This window comes from Phalangium opilio, unplaced genomic scaffold, assembly GCF_054372755.1.
Source record: "Phalangium opilio isolate 3A_F unplaced genomic scaffold, DU_Popi_V2 ptg000054l_1, whole genome shotgun sequence".
Taxonomy (NCBI): domain Eukaryota; kingdom Metazoa; phylum Arthropoda; class Arachnida; order Opiliones; family Phalangiidae; genus Phalangium; species Phalangium opilio.
The window spans coordinates 5,414,062-5,434,813 of record NW_028324173.1 but is presented as its reverse complement, the minus strand read 5'-3'; the positions used below and the strand labels follow the sequence as shown (position 1 = coordinate 5,434,813).

Below are 20,752 nucleotides of genomic sequence, written 5' to 3'. Positions count from 1 at the left end.
TTGTATATCGCTATCTTTCATCCTCACTTGGAGGAACCCCTTTGTGAGATCTATTGTCGTAAAATACCGCGCCTTCCCTAAGTACGCTAAAATATCAGGTATAGAAGGCATTGGATACCTATCCGCGGTAGTCACGTCATTTAACCTCCGCACATCTACACAAAGCCGTTTGATCTCACCTGGCTTTGGGTTAGCTTTCTCAACAAGAACTATCGGGGACGCCCAGGGACTATTGGATGGTCGTATAACTCCCAGTTCCAACAACTCATCAAAAGCCCTGTCTATTTCCTCCCTCTTCTTATTGCTAACCGGACGGGGATGACACGCTATAGGCCTAGCGTCGCCCGTCTCTATAGAGTGCTCAATTAGCGAGGTTTCGCCAGGTTTCTTTGTGAATATACTTTGGAATTCCGAAAGCATATCCACCAACCTAGCTCTTTCATCTTTGCTACAGGTCGATTTCGACGCCAAAGCTTTTAACACATTTAATGGGTCTTCTTCACTTTTGACGATTTCGCCAAAGCAATTAGACGCCCCTTTTTCCATATCTTCGGTATCGAACGGGATGACTTTTTGAGGGAAGGGGCCGATTGACCACCCACCTTCACTTAACCTAATGTCTATCCCAGTTCCTCGAAGAAAATCTCTCAAAAAATAACTGAGGGTGTAAGACCTCGGACAATAAGAAAGCGCTGCCTTCTTTTCCCTCCGGGCCAATATACCTGGAGACGGATATCTCCGGCTACGCGGCATGTGCCGCGACCGAATCTAACCATTGTCCTATTAGCTTTTATCGCCATTTCTCGTTCTTCGAATATGGGTATGAATTCATCGCCCAACAAAGAAACTGACGATCCGCTGTCTAGCAAGCCAAGGAACGATTGCCCCATAGCTTGAAATCTCAACAATGGGGGAGTTTTCCCGCCAAAATCGGAACAGCGATTAACCGATGGCGCGAAAATTCGAGTTTTCGAATTTCTTGCCTGGTTTTTGGCCCTCGTTATTTTGGTTTCTATTTTATCACGAGGCCCCTCCCAAGAATAATTCGGATTTCCGATTATCTTGGTTGCCTCGTTTGCCCATTTCCCGGATTAGTACAATCCCTTTTGAAATGGCCGGGTTTGTTACACTTGTAACAGCGCCCAATACCCCGATTACCTTTCCTTTGGTCTGGATTTCCGCCATTGGAATGTGCATTAAAAGTAGCATCTGCCCTTTTACCCGAGCGAGTGTTCATTCCGCTCAACGCCTGTCTCTGTACTCTAAAGTAAGAGTACGGATCTAAGGCTGCTAATCCTACGCCCACCTGATTTTCGGCAAATGCGTTTACATTTGAGGAAACTGACATACTGACGGCATTATTAACCGATTGAAGCGATTGCTCAATCGAAATACCTGCCCCATATGCCAGACCAGGCTCTAAAGACTCCGCCATTGACGGTGGGGGTCTGTACATTACCTCGGCTAGGAGATCAGATTGAATAATCTTTGCCTCCTCAGCCAATTCAGTTAGGGTAGCGAAAGCTTTCCCCCTTAGCATTCTACGGTATATCGGATGACACTGCCGTAGGACGCGCTGAATTTGTACCGACTCAGACTCCAGTGTTTCTAATCGGTGAGAATACTACGATAAACAATGGATGTACTGAGTCAACGGTTCATTTTCTCCTTGAGTTCGGTTATCCAACTCAATTTGAATGCGCCTAGAGTAATCAGTTGCCTGATACTCTTTTCTAAAACAATCTCGGAATTCCGAAAGGTTTTTGAAAGCGGCTGAACCCCCCACAAATTTAAACCAGCGATCGGCCGGCCCTTGTAAAGACAAAGGGATCACGTGAAAAAGGATATCCTTATCACTATAGCCGGTCGCTGATTGATACCGCAGAAGAGCCTCGAGGAAATCCATCGGAGATTTCTCATCTGCGGGTCCTAAATAGGTTGGAGCGTCTACTCGCAACCTTACCTGGGGAGTTTGCGTTGGATTTCCAACGTTAGCTGCCCCACTACCTGAGCCAAAACCTTGGAAGGCTTGACGCAGGGCATCACTAATAAGTTGACTCATTTGTAGCGCCGGATCTCCGGACACTGCGCCTTCGTCATTATTAGTGGAAACCCCGGATCTAGTTTCCGGCATAATTCAATATAGTGGTATCACTATACTAAAATCACTAAACTAAACTAACTCTCAATCAGTTAAATCGGCTCGCGACCTCAACACTCTTTCAAATTAAACTTAGAGAAAAATTAAACTAAGTACATGTATTACTCTATTATCTCAAAGCCCCACGTTGGGCGCCAGTTTGTAAGCCCTACAAAACTGGTAGGCTTACCCTAGAGTAATACAGCACTGTTTGAATACAATAATTTATTCTCACTCACCCAGTCATCGTTTAAAGTTTAAAATAAAAAGTACAAAATAAAATACAAGGTAAAAAGCAGAGCTTCCTCTCCTCGGTGAGCAGCCAAAAGATAAAGATCTCCTCCTGGTCCCCGGCCCCTCCTTTTATAGACACAGGGTCTCGAGTCGGGTCTAAGGGTTCCTTCCCCCTTGACTTTTGGTCAAGGGGTTAAGTCTCTGTCGGGATTCCGACGAGGACAGTTGCACGGTGCACTAGGACTTTCTTAGACCCCCCTGATAGTTTTACAAGCGTATGCTCGTTCCGCTGAACCCCAAGCTCGCTAATTTTAAAGTTATGAGGAGCAACGGCCTACCAGGGGTAACGCCATTTCGCGTTTGCGATATCGCCGTTACAGTCTTCACAGAAACCTTTTTTTTTCAAACTACCAAATTCAGTTTCTGGCAATATCTAACAGGCTAGCAGCGTTTCATACCACAAGGTTTAGTTGACAGTTTGCAACGTTGCTTTACGTTCCAAACCAAACTCTAGTACAACGATCCGTCCACCAAGACAAAAATATTGAGTTTGGCTTGATACATATGCCTAACCTGTTAATTTGTAGGCCTAATCGTAAATATTGTACAAGCTAAGAGGCTAACCGCGACGAAAATTGTCCATCCCAATCGATAATTAGGCCACTTCGGTAAAAGGTTTCATTAACTAAGACACTATCCAGGTATAATGTTCATAAACAACATTGGTTTTTAAAATTACCCCAATGAAACTGTAGATTGCTTCGTTTTTCATCAAATAAGGATCTGCATTCGGAAAGTGAAATATATCGTCGATGTTGTCGAAGGGAAGGGCTTCCAATTTGTTCGAAAACTGCGATGTCATTTCCGAAGATACAAACACCCATACTACGAAAGGAGCCAGACTCCAGACGACTGAAAGTAACAGAGGGACTCCCTCGCACTTCAAACTTTGGGGACCTTATAACAAGGCACGGTTAAAACTTTAAAACTAGCGAAGAGTTTCATTTAAAGGTTTTACTTGTTCCCAGAAGACATTGCAACAAAAACATGGGAGGAAGTTCCGATTTCATTTTTCCGTAGTTGGAGCTCAGTTTCCCCACTATGTAAATCAGCACACCTAGACCACAGAGAACGACAACTATCTACATTAATAAAAGATCAAGTATGACTTTCGATGCTTTTTAGTATTGTCAAAAATTTCAAGGCAAAAAATAAACTGTCTAATCAGTTCGTGCCATTATCAGCTTTTAAAACTTCGTTTACGATTTTATTTAGAAATTAATAAAGTTATTTAGTAAGTTGAATGGCTTATGCGGGTACTTGCGTATAATAATATTAAACTTAAATCAAAACTACTTTCATTACGCAATAAATATTTTCAAAACGTTTTAATTAAAACGGAGACGACTAGTTCGCTCTTTGTTACAAAGGCATCTTCAGGTCTGATTTGTCACTCGCTAAAATGCGCTGTAGGAAACCGCGTCATTCGGGTCACGTGTCATCCGTTGCGGGAACTTTGTATTCACCCCTATGCCGAAATTCATCTAAAAAACTGGTGGGTTCGTTATATCGATTCAGACATTTCTTAGGTTTTCTTTTTTTAAGGATATTCATAGATTGGTTAAGTTTAAAATAATGGTCTAACATTATTAGGTTTTTTGCATTATTAAACAGTATAGAGTGGCTAGTAGTACAGGGAAATTAGCCGAAAATACGACCAAACCTAGAACAAATTAGTAACAAGCTAATTCCAACGGTATTTGGAAGTAATAGTGGTGCTTATTAAGGGAAAAAAATTCCCAGGATTTCCGGTTGGTGGAAGACCACCAAAAATGGCCGCCATCTTGCAAAATTTGGTTTTTTGTGATTTACGGCCGAACGGTAGGTCCAACATAACAACGTTCAATTTATGAAAGAAAGTTCTTCCAATTATCTATCTATTGGTTTTTAAATCAACTCTTTGCGACTTACCGTTCAATAATTACGATTATTTTCTTGAGATACAAATTCGATTTTAATCACTTTGTATATAAAATCTACCATATATTTATGTGACAGAAGCCATTTTCCTAATAACAGTTAGGCCTAAGTAAATTTGAAGGTTTAAAATCTTTGTGCACGTGCATATATACAAATGTTTTGCATGGTGTAGGGGGCACGAAATTGCTTTAAAGCCATGTTCACACTTGCACAGGGTAAACCGGTTTGAAGTGATTCAAACCGCTTTCAAATCGTATAGTGCCGTTCACATGTCACTTTGAAACCGTTTTGAAGTGCTTCGAATCGGTTTCTGGTGTAGGTGTGAACATGGCTTTAGAAGAGTAGCTAGCTTTTACGACCTGCGAAATCAGAGTCAGCCGTGGCCCGCGTGGGTTTTAGATGCCTTTAGGCTATATTTACAAGAGTTTTGAAGATGGAACCAAAACCAAAACAAACTTTAACTGGTTCGACACCCATTCACTCTTCAGTCCTGATCTAGGGGCGAATCTAGTTTCTCTTTCAAGCGGCAGAGTAGCTGAAGCGCTGCGATAAAGTGTTACAAAGCGAAAGTAGTGGGTGACGTTCTGATGGAAAATTGTAAGTGGAAGTCGGCCTTTAAGGTTTTCTTTTTGCGTTTCAGGTTTGACCATCGATTTGGGCTTTTAATTCCGAAACTTTTACTGAAATCTTTGAAAACAACGCCGCGAAATACGCAATTCACAACAATTTACATATTCCAGATATCGTCGATGACTATGTGGAAATCTTTCCAGACGAAGCTCATCTCGTTCGTTTACAAAAAGTTCGTTGCTTCGATTATTTTATGGTTGAAATTTATGCCAATTAACTTGTACCTATAGTTTACAACGATTTCTTTGCCTAATCCTTTTCGCACCAAATGTCTTGGAATGGAAAAAGAACAATTCACAACCAGTTACCCGAGACGTAAGACAACAGTTAGGAAGTTTATCTAAGTCCTAAAGTTATATAAACTTATATTTTTTTCTTTTCAGAATTGCGTTCAGAAATGTATTCACGACAACGCTTTCCAACGTTACAATAAATGTTTGCATTACATGCTTGTAATTCCCGAATGGAAATTCGATCAGAAATGTACAAATCCAAAAGGACGGTAAGTTTGAAAAGAAAAATCAAAGATAGATTTAATTTTAGAAGTAGGAATGGAGAACGGTTAGTATTTACTTCAGTCCGACTCATAGTCCAGTATAGAGCCCCTACCTCCAACACGTAACGAAAAGTTTAAATTATCTTATTGGCTCACTTTAACTACGATTTGATGACGTTGCTGACGGGGACGGTGTAAAATACGCAATTCCTTTTTACTTCTGTCGCTATGATCCACCTCTCCTTTCAAGGGACTTTGATGCGCGCCCAGATTACTCTGTCCTCCATTCCTACTTCAAAATAAAAATTATCCCTGGTAAAATTTAGGCTGTGCTTTTTTTTACTTTTGCACATTTAACGGTTGAAAAAGTATCGCGTCGATTATTTTACTACTGGCTGGTTTAAAAATGTGGCACCTTTTAGTTTTCATTTCAACTATCATATGATCAATTAAGAATAAGAAACGCAATTTTTGATAAAAATAATGTTTCGAAATTGAACGTATAATAAGTGATTTGAATACCGACAACATTTATAGTTTCTGCAAACGAGTTACATCGATGGAAGCTCTCTGTGATGAAGTATAAGTGTGTCAGGATTAGTGTCCCAGGGAGTGCAAGTAAGATTAAAATGAGAACTGGTTTTGATACGCATGGTTAGGGCATAGTGGTACGTAAATTTAAAGAAAGTGGTTTTCAAGAATTTCGCTTACTTTCACAAATGTTTAAGATAAATTATATAAAATAATTTGATAAATATTTAAGAGAGGATACACACACAACAAGAATTTCTACAAGACGAATGTGGAGTCAAGATTACGTGACTTCGTAAGTATTTTTATACAGTGTAGCTTACCGATTTGAAGCCAATAGAAACTGTCCTGAAATATAAGGGTGCTACGGAAATGGGAAGTGCCTCACTTATTTTTACTATGTTCTTTACGATATATCTAAAACTCAACTGTCACAGATCGAATACGACCGAAAAAGAAAGCAAAATAATTCTGTCCTACACGCAGAACGAACACACCATCTGCGAATACAATTCCAAAATTGAAGTCAGTTTTTCGTTTTTCGATTTTACGAGAATTCAAAGTGAAATGCCGATATTTTACTAGGATATAGTTACGTCGGTGGATTCACGGGAGTTTGGCTTGGAGCCTCGTTATTTTCAAGTTTGATTTGGTTCAAAAAAATCGTTCTTTTGGCTTACGATCGGTACGGAAAACCGAAAAGAAAAATTAACAAATTGCTCCTTTCTACTGGCGATGGAAAGGATTTCGTAGATATTTGACAAGTTAAAAGTTTAAAGTGTTTGTCCTGCTTTAACACCTTAAATAACAAATTATCCTTTGATTTAAACAATGTTTTCACTAATAACGGATTTTGATGTTTTCTGGAGTGTGTCTTAAGTTGCAACTAATCACAGTTAGCTTTGACAACCCATTTTCTCGAATAAAGAAATTTGATTTTAATCTATATGAATATAGTTCTCATGATAAATTTATGTTCATGCGCACTTTACACAACAGCTAAAACTCTCAGCAAAAAATATTTAATTTTAGAAGTAGGTATTAGACATAATGTTTTTTTGTAGACTAGAGATAAGCTACGAAATTAGACCCTTGACCCCGGTTGGCCACGCCCCCTTTGTTTACTTGATGTTTCCCATTTTTGGGGTGTAAGGTAGTTGCTTCCGAGTTCTGGTGTTTGCCGGTTAGGCTATGGTTAGGCTTAGTTAATTTGTTATTTATTTCTACTAATGTTATACTTTATTATAATTTAACTTGAATTAAATAAAACTCATTCATTAACAACGACACTAGAATAGATTATTTCAACATGGTAGCAGAGCGTGGTTCGAGCGCGGAACCTCGTTGTTAATGAACCCAAGGCCCGGCTGCATGCAAGAAGTTCTCATGTCAAGCGGTGGAAGTAACTAAGAGCCACCCCCCCCCCAAGCGGCACTCAACAAGCAAGCCCAAACAAGACCGTGGAATCATGGCGGAACGGTACGATAGTGGTAGAGGAATGCCTGCTTTCGAATTTATGAAATTATCAGATGACAATTATACGGATTGGAAGGTAGACATGAAGAGCGCCTTATTGGATCAAGGACTTTGGGGGATCGTTGCCGACACAGAAACTCCTCCAGCGGAGACGGCAAGAGCAGACGAGAGAGAGCGATACAGATTACGGCAAGAGAAAGCGTTATCCAAGATCTTACTCGCAGTAGATAGCCAACATAAGAGAATCATAGCACCATGTACGACAGCGGTGGAGGCGTGGGAAAGGCTAAGAAAGCAACATGAGCCAAAGTCGAAAACACGCATCTTGAACCTGAGGGTGGAGTTACAAGGACTTAGATTCACCCCGCCAGAGTCTATGGCAGGGTATCTGGCAAGGATGGAAGAAGTCGTGGAAAAATTAGCGCAAGCTGGTGGAACTATCCCATCAAAGGAGGTGGCTTACCAGATGATTCATTTACTTCCCAGCGAATATTCTAATGCGAAATTCAGAATATGCAACTTAACGGACGAAGAATTCACTCCAGACAACGTAAAGACCCTCCTCATTGAAGAATTTGAAAGGCAGAAGCAAGAGGCGATAGCCGAAGAAATGGAGGAGGCAACGACACACAGCGGATTTGCATCAAAAATGAATCAGCGAGGAGGTGGACGACCAAGAAGAAAGAAAAAGGAAGTGGAATGTTTCAATTGCCATAGAAAAGGTCATTTTGCAAGACAGTGCCCAGATCAATATGACGATACGAAAAAGAAGAAGAGCGTTACATCATCCAAAAGGGAAGGAAAATCTTTTTACGCGTCTGCGATGGTCTCCAAATCGGAAGAAGATACCTGGGTACTCGATAGCGGTGCTACACACCATTTTTGCAATAGACGAGAATGGATGATTAACTACAAGAGTACAGAATTGAACGTGGATACGGCCGATAACGAAACCCAGGCCAAGGGGACCGGAGACGTGATTCTGAGGGTAAAAACGAACTACGGCGAAGAGGACATAACGTTACGAGATGTTTACTATGTCCCAACCTACAAAAGGAATTGTTATCCGTAAGGAAGATAGACGAGCAGGGATACAAATTAACCTTTCACCAAGGCTTAGTGGAAGTATTCAATAAGGAGGATAATGAGGTATTCATGACAGCTACACTCCGAAGGAATAATCTTTACATGGTGGACGCCCGAGTAGAAGGAAAGGAAAGTAAAACGCCAACATGTAATGCCAGTACCGCAGAAGAAACGGAACTCTGGCACAGGCGACTGGGACATCCAAGTATCGATAGAATGATCGCCCTAAGTAACAAGAATATGGTGAAGGGATTGCCGACATTTCAGAGGAAATTAGGAGTATGCGTTCCATGCAGAGTATCAAAATCAACGAAGGCCCCATCAAAACTCATTGACAAGATCGTAACGACAAAGACCTTAGAACTGGTACATAGCGACTTGTGGGGACCTGCACCTGTCCAATCAAATGGAGGAGCAAAATACTTCGTGAGTTTCATAGATGACTTCTCAAGAAAGACAAGAGTTTATCTTCTCGCATCGAAGAAAGACCTATACAAGACGTTCCAGGAGTACATCGCTTGGGCTGAGAGACAAACAGGACATAAACTCAAGAGAATCCGAACAGACAATGGGTTGGAATATTGTTCCGGAAAATTCGAAGAAATATGCAACGGTGCAGGCATCCAAATGGAAAGGACCAATACCTATACTCCACAGATGAACGGCGTGGCGGAGAGATTTAACCGAACTGCGTTAGATGGCGTACGAGCACTTCTAGAAGATTCAGGCTTACCGCAACATATGTGGGCGGAAGCGTTACAAACATTTACCTACCTCAATAATCGCTTACCACATTCCAAGGTGATTGGAGTGGTTCCAGAAGAGCAATGGATTGGTAGGAAGTTGTCGGCTAGTCATTTGAAGCGCTTTGGTTGCTTAGCGTTCACCCATTTGCACAAACCCCAGAGGAGCAAATTGGAAAGGAGATCAAGGAAGGGAGTTTTCGTTGGGTACGCTGTCAAAACAAAAGGGTATCGCATATGGTTTCCTGAGGAAGACTTTACCGCAGAGACTAAACATGTCAGTTTCGATGAAGGCAAGAGAGGAATTGAAGCCATCTCACCCACGAAAAGAAAAAACGACAAGGTCACGGTGTACAATGACTATTGGCCAGAATTGCACAATGTAGAAGCCGAATATGAAAGCTCGGAAGACTCATCAGACACAGCATCAGAAGAAAATGACGGCACCTCGTCAGAAGAAAGCGGGGAAATAGGGTCCACAGAAACCAGTCAGGAAGAACTTGAGGACGGAAATAACACTCCTACCACGATATGGAAGAGGGAAATACAGCCAAGCAAAACAGGAGGAAGAACCTATGTATATTATCGTCCTGAGGGAGGAACGAGAAAATACAAATGCCTGAAAGATATTCAAGAGTATTTAGAAGAAAGGGGAGAGGTATTCGATGCTACGAAATTCGACTTCAGCACTACGAAGAAGAAAGCAAAAGAAAACGTAGAGGCAAACCTCATAGAAATCCCAAGAAGTTACGCTGATGCCATAGAAAGTGACGAAAAGGAACAGTGGAAAGAAGCAATGGATATGGAAATGAAGACTATTAGGCAGAGGAACGTATACGAGACCGTGAAGAAAACGCCGGAAATGAAGATTATCGGGACCAAATGGGTGTTTGCCATCAAGAGAAAATCGACGGGCGAAATTGCAAGATACAAGGCCCGGTTGGTGGCGCTGGGATACACGCAGAGATACGGCGAAGACTATGACTTGACGTATGCTCCAGTCATAAATTTCACACTAGTCAGGATATGCGTGTTCCTGTTTGTCACTTGTCTAGAATGGCAGCACAGACAGCTAGACATAAAGAGCGCATATCTCTACGGTAGCCTTGAAGAAGACATCCATGTTGCCGAACCAGAGGGTTATGCTACAGAAACAGGAGATACCGTATGGCACCTGAATAAAGCACTCTATGGGTTAAAGCAGAGCGGCCACCAATGGTTCAGGGAATTGGATGCCACATTGGCCAAACTTGGATATACGAAAGTCTTAGGTTGTAATTGCCTATACCGATATGGATCGCAAGCGGTATTAATAGTCTACGTAGATGATATCATCCTCTTTACCACGACAAGTGATACGATGAAGAAGCTCCTCTGCCAACTCAACTCCGTATTTGAGGTCACGGATTTAGGAGAGCTCCACTATTTCCTCGGAGTAGAATTTGAATTTCCCAGATCAGGCGAAGCAAAAATACATCAACAACGATACATAGAGATAATCAAGACACAATTTGCAATGGAAACATCAGACAAGAAATTGGATATCCCACTCCCGAATGGAACATGCTTAACAAGAAACGAACACCACCAACCAGGAGAAGAAGATGGATATAGGAGAATCATTGGAACCCTCCTTTATCTGTCGCAGCGAACGAGACCAGACATAACATTCGTAGTGTCATGCCTGGCAAAATTCTCTTCGAATCCCGGGAAGCGTCATAGTGCATACCTAAGAAGAGTCCTCCAGTACGTGATTGACACCCAAGATTATTCCTTGCATTATCACAAGACATCGGATGCAGGTCTAATCGCATATTCTGATGCCTCTTGGGCTTCGGATACAGAGGACCGCAAATCCACCAGTGGGTTCATTGTCAACATCGGAAACAACCCAGTCCAGTGGCGATCAAGCAAGCAGTCCTGCGTTGCCTTGTCTTCAATGGAGTCCGAGTATATAGCACTAGCGGAATTAGCGAAAGAAATAGCCTGGTTGTCTCCGATCATGAATGAACTTCACAAACAATGCTGCCCCGATGAACTGAAATTAAGCTTAACCAGAGTGTACTGTGATAATCAAGCTGCAAATGACTTTGCCAAGAATGTAATTGAGAATAACCGCTCTAAACACATAGATTTGAGATTTCATTTTGTTCGTGATTGTTTAAATAATAAGTTGTTTAACCTAACAAATGATAATATTGCAGATATTTTCACAAAGTTGTTACCGAAAAGAAAATTTCTAGAATTTTGTGTATTAATGAATCTATGTTAGCTTAATTATGATACCGTTTCGTAAGATTATCTTAGTCAAAGGGGAGTATTAGACATAATGTTTTTTTGTAGACTAGAGATAAGCTACGAAATTAGACCCTTGACCCCGGTTGGCCACGCCCCCTTTGTTTACTTGATGTTTCCCATTTTTGGGGTGTAAGGTAGTTGCTTCCGAGTTCTGGTGTTTGCCGGTTAGGCTATGGTTAGGCTTAGTTAATTTGTTATTTATTTCTACTAATGTTATACTTTATTATAATTTAACTTGAATTAAATGAAACTCATTCATTAACAACGACACTAGAATAGATTATTTCAACAGTAGGATTGGAGAACAGAGTAATGTGGGCGCGTCAAAGTCCCGGACCCCCTTCCACGGGACGGAGGGGTATGAAAGAAGAAGCAGGTCATAGCGATAGAGGTAAAAATGAATTACGTATTTTTCGCCGTCCCCGTCAGCAACGTCAGCAAAACGTAGTTTAAGTGAGCCAATAAGATAATTTAAACTTTTTGTAACGTGTTGGAGGAGGGGCTCTATACTGGGCTATGAGTCGGACTGAAGTAAATACTAACCGTTCTCCATTCCTACTTCTAAAATTAAATTTATATCTGCTATTGTTCTACTATTGATTGTCATTTACCCTGGCCAAAGATACTCAAATTTTATTAGTGTCATAATATGGACTCTATAAATTTATCTACCACAGATGGTTATAAAGAAATAATATCTCAGAGCTATATATATTTCAAGTCAAATACTTCCATTAATAACGTCATCGCGCAAACATACTTAAATATTTATTTTAAAGAACGCGACGTATACTTTTAATCCATTGATTTTCTGCCTAACGAGTGTTTTAACAAATGTCGCAATTCCCAGGTAAGTAAGTTGTCATCATCGTTAAGTACTTTACGATCTCTGTCGCAACCATCTCAGAAAAATTAGGATATTGACGTTCGTAATGCGTCAGTTTTAAATATGAACTTGGTCGCCAAAATCCTTTTGGCGTTTCCATGCCTTTTCGGATGTCTTTACCAACTGCGACAGTTTTTTATCCTGTACAATAAGTTCGAAACTAACGTTCAATTATCGACTGAATATCCCGTGAATATCAGCTTTCCCGCTATTACAATCTGCGCTAATAATAGGTAACTAACTTAGGTTAGAATATCTGTCATTTGTGTGAAAATTACCTACAGTTAACTTTACTTTGAAGGGTAATCAAGGATGTCTTTTGTCGTAAACCCGACAACGAATACTATTGTTCACCGAGTGGCAAAGGGTGTTTGGTAATTCATGTTTATAGGATGGGCCTTTCCAAAAAAAAGGAAGGAATTCTGGGAAAATGGTCCGATGGCTATTTTGTGTGACTCATTCAATTCTTCCGCCAGCTCTAGAGCAGTTACCCCAATTTAATGGCCGTTTTAATTTTCAAAATAAGATCTAACCATGAATTTATTATGTTAATGAATAAATTCATGACCTAACCTGATGAAGAAAATGAGCTTTTATTCCTCTAAAATTACAGAAGGGTGTCATAAGACCTAACCATGAATTTATTACGTTTATGAATAAATTCATGACCTAGCCTGATGAACAAAATTAGCTTTTATTCCTTTAACATTACGGAATGAACCCCAATTAAAAACCTCACGCGCTCCCGTTTTAAGATTTGTCCACATTGAACTCGCGTTCGCATGTTCGCGCATTCGTCTATTCACATCTTCGCAACAGATCACGAAAAACATTTGCACTTCTGTTCTGATACACGCAAAAAATTTGCTTTTCCCATTCTGAGAGCCAATAAAGTTTGAGCAATCATCGCGCCATCTGCCCTTCTCCATCGACGTTGTTCAAAGAGAAAAACGAAACTAATCGCCCCTGCCTTTCTCTCGTCTGTGATTGGTGCTTTTCTTGCGAAGGCGCGAAATTTTTGGCCTTGTCAGTAGAAATTTGTATCTTCGCGAGGTGAGGACGCAAAGTAGCGAAAACCCAATGTGAACAGTAGCGCGATCTTGCAAACAAGCAAAGCGAAGATGCGAACTCGCAAAATTTGTCAGTCTGTTTGTGGAAAGGTCATGAATGTTAAAAGAACAGTAAGTTTACACGTTCTTTTGAAAATTAAAATATGGTTAACACCTACGTAAGTACGTAGAAGTAGGGCGCTTTGTGTTGCGTACATTTTTTGCAAGACAATATCTTAACCCCTCTATTATCCGCTTTTATTTATGGTTTTTCAACGGGACTTCAATCTCAGGATAGGCAAATCCTCTGGTACCTAGAAATATCCACTTCAGACGATTGAAAAATCTTCACACAGCTCGCATCCTTACAGTTTCCATAACCTTTGTACAGAAAGACCTTGGAGGGCTGGAGACGTTATGTGCAAGTGAGTATTTTGAAAAATTAAATAAATTTTAACTTAAGTTCATTTTCATTTACAGATATGAGAGCTCTTTCAATGGACCATACACTGCTTGCAAAACCTACAATTACAGAAATAACTAGAGATGGGCCGATACCAGTTTAAACCGATACCGATACGATCCGATACTTGGGAAACCGATACGTACCGATACCGATATTTTACCCGATCCTTCGATTAAACCGATATCAAACCGATACCGATATGGTATCGGTATCGGCCCATCTCTATTGATGATTCTCGATCCGATTTCGGTACTTGAAACTATAAAACTGGCTTATCATACGAAAAACCCATTTTAGACACTAGTTACGTTATCCAAAAACAGATGAAAAACTGTGCTGTCTCAGAGTTTAGGTCTTATGGCGTCATCTACTCTCAACATAAGTATTTATTTTCTTCCAAAAATATCGGGTAGAAATATCGGTTCATTTTTAACCGATACCGATATATCGGTTAAGGCCAAATATCGGTACCGATACCGATATGGGATCGGTATCGGCCAATCTCTAGAAATAACCCTCTCGAAGACCGTGTTAACAAAAGCAGATGTTAGTTATTTTAAAAATTGGGGACGCACCCATGGTGTGTTGGATAAGGTTTGGTTTGGGTTAGGTGTGAATTAGTTCAGGGTGGGGGGGTCAGGTTTCCGTCTTTTATATAATGTTTCAATTAGTGATGGCCGATATCGTATATCAACCGATGTCGATATCGGTGCCGATATCGAAGTTTAACTCTTACCAATATTAACTCATTATTTAAACACAACAAGATAACCGATTATTAATTTGAGTTCGAAGCGAAAATATTGTTAAATTAAGCTTTTTCATATCATATTTGGAACAGTGTTGCAAGTAGCTGTGCGTTTCTTTAACGAAACTTTCCTGGAACCTAACGAAAACAACGCCCTTAAATATAGGGTTCACAGTATTTTACAAATACCATTTGTAAGTGAGGATTTTGAAGAATTATTTACAGAAACAACTCACGATGTTCATCTTACAAAGGTACTTAACGATAAAATCCACGAGCGTGAATTGTTAGATAACAACAAGAAGTGATGTCTAGTTAATTAGGGAGAAGGTATAAATGCGCCACATTTCCAGCTTTATCTCCAGTCCAAACGTAGGTCCAGAGTTAATCCCCGCCTCTAATTTAAAACCAGCATCTCACTGGTTCTTGAAAACTCACGTCAGTGCGACGCGAATGACGAAAATTACATATTTTCCGACTGAGGAGAGGCGAAATAGTTCGGCCTCCTTTTACGTCCCCCCTTTTATTTTGAAAGAGGGACTGGCACTATGGTGCACGAATACTTAGGAATCTTATACCTTCTCCCTAATAAACTAGATATAACTTCTTGACAACAACTCAGCCTCCTTAGTCTCCACACTTTCTCGTTAACAATCTGGTAACGAGCCTTTAAAAACAATTTTCTTAGGTGACCACGATTCTTTTACCAAAACCTTATCACACAAATTGTACCGACTACTCGATAATGTGGAAAAATAACAAATCTTTACCAACTTGCAGAGAAGCGAGTTATTATTTGAAAAAGAAAAAAAAATGTTGGGAAGTTACTTTTATATCTAGTTTTTTTTTCTTCTAGAATTGCGTACAACAATGTCGTCATGATTATTACATGGAAAAATTTGGTTGCCTGATTTACATGTTGGTTATTCCTAAAACAAAAAGTCATCTGAAGTGTTCTTCAAACATGGGCGTAGGAGGTAAGAAACTTATCATGGAATTTAGCTAAATCAGGGATAGATATAATTTTGGAAGTAGGAATGGAGAACGATTAGTATTTACTTCACTCCGACTCATAGCCCGCCCAGTATAGAGCCCCTCCCTCCAACACGTAATGAAAAGTTTAAATTATCTTATTGGCTCACTTAAACTACGTTGTGATGACGTTGCTGACGGGGACGGCGAAAAGTACGTAAAGCATTCCTTTTTACCTCTGTCGCTATGACCCGCCTCTTCTTTCATACCCCTCTGTCCCGTGGAAGGGGGTCAAGGGACTTTGTCGTGGGACCCACATTACTCTGTTCTCCATTCCTACGTCTAAAATTATATCTATCCCTGGCTAAATACAGTGATTAAGATTATTTTCACATATTTGAAAATAATTAGGCTGGTATATAAGAATATTACTTAAACTAGTCCTTGGGATTAGTGACCCCTAGTGGCCAAAATAATAAACTGGTCCTTAGAACTAGTCCCTCCTCAGTTTTCCCCATAGATTTGCAATTCGAGACCAGTAATCCCCACTTCTTAAATTAAAAACTGGTCCAAACAGTTAATAATCTGGGTTTGGACCAAAGGAAGTATCATATTTCCCAGGCTCACTACTACTTGCTTCTAGAATGTTCGGCAGAAAAACCAGTTCCGTCTAGAAACATTTACGCTCAATGTCAAGCCATCTGCCCACGTGACTGCAAGTAAAGTATCTCAGTTATTTTTACTAGTAATTTAATATCTCAACAGATAGTAAACTGATCAAGTTTAAAGGTTAAATTTCCCCCTGATCTACTTATTAATTTACTTATACATGCCTTACTTAATTAGGGAAGAAACTTTTACCAAACATATTTTGAAAAAGAGATTTTGGAGAAATAAACATCGCCAAACGTAAGCATCGCGAAGGTTATTAAAGGAGAAGTGTATCAAAATAACATCATACCTTAAAAGACAAGCTTTTTTCTAAGTAAATAAGGAAAAATATTAAAAAATAGATGTCTTATTACAAAATAATTAGCATTTAATTAGTCTTAAAAACGAGGACTACTGTTCCGTCATTGGTTTAGTGGGGGTTGCTAAATCCCTACGCGATTGGTTGAATTCTCACATGCCGAGAGAGGTAAGGGTGAGGTAGGTGTCTGGCTAGCAGACGTCACTAAACTAATGGTGGATGGCGCAGTAGTCCTCGTTTTTAAGACTAATTAAATGCTAACTATTTTGTAACAAGAGATCATTTTTTTTTAATTTTCCTTTCGTATTTAGAAAAATTCCGTTCTTTTAAGGTATAGTGTTATGTTAGCTATCCTTTTCGTTTAAATACTACAAATATATCAGTCGTGATTAAAAAATATCCCAAGAATAACCAATGTTCGTTGCTTTCTCTTAGATATTATATTACAACATCTGACGTAATATTTTGATTTATATAGAGGCTTCTATGACGACATGGTCGCTAGAAGTTTGGTTGTTTTGAAATATCCTAGGAACATACATACCATTTACGAATATATACCTAAAATTGACGTGAGTTCAAATTGGAATTTCCTCGCGTATAGAAGGAGATTCGGAGAGACCAAATTCTCCGTCAGCACTCCCCCTCCCTTTTTTTTCAAAACCGGCACAGATCAGTGGCTCGGTATCAGCACATGCGCAATTGGCGTAACAGAGAGGGAAAAAATCAGAGAGATTTGTTTACGGCCAGTGCGGATCACGTGACGTCTGGCTCTCGGTGCGTGAGAGATACCCCCCTTCCCTCTTCGATCTCCTTCTTATGTGCGCTCACTGCGTATTCTTACCACATTGTCGTTATCAAATATGCTAGATCGTACTAGTGAAAACGTGACTTTACCTAAAACGAAGTCAATAAACGGGGGTAAAATAGAGTTTGTTGTTTGACCTATTTCTTTTCTTAAGACGGAACATTAATGGCGATGTGGACAAAAAAAGACTTAAATTAAGATAACTCACTTTTGGAAAAGGATTTATATATCAATCATTGCATTTTTAGCCACATCGTAGTATACGATGAGGCTCTTAGTTTGATCTGCCCTGTTGTCGTTCTCGTAGTAGTAGTAGTAGTAGTGCCACAGTCCTGCCTTTGGCAGTATCGTTCGTCATTTTTGAACGTCGAGAGAAAATATTTTTCTTTTTAGTTACGGTACAGTTCACAGGTGGAGTTTTAAACTTGATACAGGGAAGAGATTATATTTTTTAAATTTTCTTCCTCCACGGAGAATCGAACCGCGGACCTATCGCTCGCCAGTCCAGTACTAAGCAGCCTCGCCTAAAACCGCTTGCTAAGAAATGCTCGCGAATAGAGGACTAGTGTCGGAGAGTTTGTCAGAGACAGGGTCCCCTTCCTCTCTCTCTCTATCTCTTCAACTAGGAGTCATGATCTTATTTGAGGCCAGGAGATATAACGTCGCGGTAGGAGAGGCAAAAAGTATATTATATAAATTTTAACCGACCGGTAAGAAGTTTTTCCAATTGATCTCGTTGTTCTAATTTACGTACTTTACGATCATACGATGTGGCTAATATTTTTGTCTTGACAAACTTGTTTTTTTTAGAGCATTCAATTGCTTTCCTGCATTGGTGGTTACGTGGGCGCATGGTTGGGAGTTTCGTTTTTGTCAGTTTACGAATTTTTAAAGACTGTCCTGCATTTTTACTATCACCGTTATAAGAGACTTAAATCAAAACCTAAGGGAAGCCCGTTGTTTGTGTTACGAATACAGAAACAAGACTATTAAAAGCAATCAATTGGAATATATACAGCTAAAAGGAATAATTGTGAAACCACCATTTTCTCAACTTATCTATATAGGCAGATTAGCTGCTACCCGCGGCGTCGCTCGCGTGTAATAAGAACTTCCATCAAAATGATAGAAAGAATGGGTAGATTTTACTGGGACTAATATTTTTGTAGCACCCTAGGAGCGAAGGCACTCGGCATTTTCCCGTCAGCCCTTCGGGACATTTTTTATTACTTTTCACGCGGACATTATTCCATAAAGAAGGGTTTTTAAGTTTTTGGCCGCCATTTAAAAAGATGGCAACAAATCGAACCCGAAAGACCATTCAACCCGTCTATAGGTTAAAGGAAACCAGTGTACTAAATTTGCGAAATCGGTTGAAACGCGCGGGCTTTGTTGCATAGAGAAGATTTTTTACATTTCTGGGCGCCATTTTTTAAGATGGCGGCGGATTGGAAAAATCTTTCTTAGTACGCGCCTACTACTTATGAGTAACGTTCCTGCAAATTTTCAGCGTTCTAGGGCAAGCGGTTTGGGCTGGGCGTTGATTATCAGTCAGTCAGTCAGTCAGTCAGGACTTTGATTTATATAGATATAGATAGACTAATCGAGATGCATTGTGAATTCTATTTTTGCCAATAATCTCTCGCACTGCTGGACGTTGAACCTTTTGCGCAGTGCGCACGCATCTAGGATCTCGCATTGACTAACAACCAATGAAACCACAGTTATAGGGGAGCCATGTTTTCGTGACACTCCTGTGACGTGAATTTTTAAACCAGTAGCAAACCTTGTTATCTGTGTAACGCAAGTTGTTCGTGCTATATTTAGGCCGAAGCAGCTTACGTCCGCGAGCGCAGCAATCGAGTTGGCTATGCTACCACTAAATAGGCTCCGAGTAAGTGGCGACCTAGGGTAAGCCTGTTAGTTATTCATGTTAGTGAATAAATTTACGATACAACGCGTATAAACTTTTGAAACTCCACGCGCTTGAACAAAAAAAAACTTTGTGTTTAATGTCACGAGTTTTGTGAATATACCTATTAAATTATTAACTGTTTTACTTTAGGCTTTTTGTAAACTTTTACACTTTTTAGTGAACTTTAGCAATTATGATGTCACGTGAAATGTGAACGCGTTAACGGGTTGATTGTGTGGGGGAAAAAGCACGGTTTTCTGAAATCAATATAATTGTTGTTGCGTGCGTACTCGCAAAGGGCGTGTAGTTCTTGATCATTATTGAACAATGCAAATAGTTTTAAGAAAGCTTACTTTAATACTCTCGAAATGTTGTTGTGTGTCAACACCATACGAACCGAATGCGTTAAAAGGTAAGTGTTAAAGAAAACTATTAAAAGGAAAATCAAATCCTATGAAAAACATTAACATGTACAAAAATGGGCCAAGCCTCGCTTCGTGCCCTCTCCGCCGTAAAACGTTCTGAGATCCCATGTAGAGCCAAGTCTGCCTTTTGTTCTCATTCAATCGCCAATTGAACAATTATGTTATAAATTAAGTCCTTTTCCTAATTAATAACCAATATTATTTGACTCTATCATTATTATACATCTTTGTTCGTATCAAAAATATCGTGACTTGGCAATCGCAAATAAGTAATATTAAAAGGAAGTCGAGGGGATATTCACTAAATCGTTGCCGATTTTAAAATAATCGAAGGGATATTCACTAAATCGTTTATGGTCGAGGGGATATGTACAAGTTAATAAGATGAGTCATGCACAACCCTATGTACAAATTATATGGTGAGTTATGCATAACCCTATTTACAAGTTTATAAGGCGAGTTATGCATAACCTTATGTACACCTGCGCTTGCCAAGTCACGATATTTTTGATACGAACAAAGATGTATAATAATGATAGAGTCAAAGAATATTGGTTATTAATTAGGAAAAGGACTTAATTTATAACATAATTGTTCAATTGGCGATTGAATGAGAACAAAAGGCAGACTTGGCTCTACATGGGATCTCAGAACGTTTTACGGCGGAGAGGGCACGAAGCGAGGCTTGGCCCATTTTTGTACATGTTAATGTTTTTCATAGGATCTCACTTCTTTTTGTAGACCCTCTCGTTATACTTCGGTAGTTATATTAAAACAAGACCCTCTCGTGGTACTTCGTTTGCCAATATAATCGCTAACGTTTGTCCATATTTACGTTGAATTACCCCTTCGACCCGCAGAGAATATGCAATAAAGATTGTACGCGATATCCCAATAAA

General features: G+C 39.8%; 1 protein-coding gene and 1 long non-coding RNA gene across 2 annotated transcripts in view; one reads left to right on the top strand and one right to left on the bottom strand.

The window, feature by feature from the left end:
• Window positions 1–20,752, bottom strand: part of LOC149670961 (uncharacterized) — a 43,253-nt gene that overhangs the window by 3,697 nt on the left and 18,804 nt on the right. The window contains exons 4-5 of the mRNA XM_089840384.1: window positions 3,393–3,516; window positions 3,114–3,331 (exon numbers count right to left, since the gene is read on the bottom strand). Of these exons, the coding sequence (XP_089696510.1) occupies window positions 3,513–3,516 (4 nt within the window). The 3' untranslated portion in view covers window positions 3,114–3,331; window positions 3,393–3,512. The remainder of the gene's footprint in view (window positions 1–3,113; window positions 3,332–3,392; window positions 3,517–20,752) is intronic.
• On the top strand, window positions 4,968–5,275 carry LOC149670962 (uncharacterized). The gene is made up of 3 exons (XR_016367163.1): window positions 4,968–4,994; window positions 5,095–5,156; window positions 5,215–5,275. It is a non-coding gene; the product is annotated as an uncharacterized LOC149670962 (long non-coding RNA).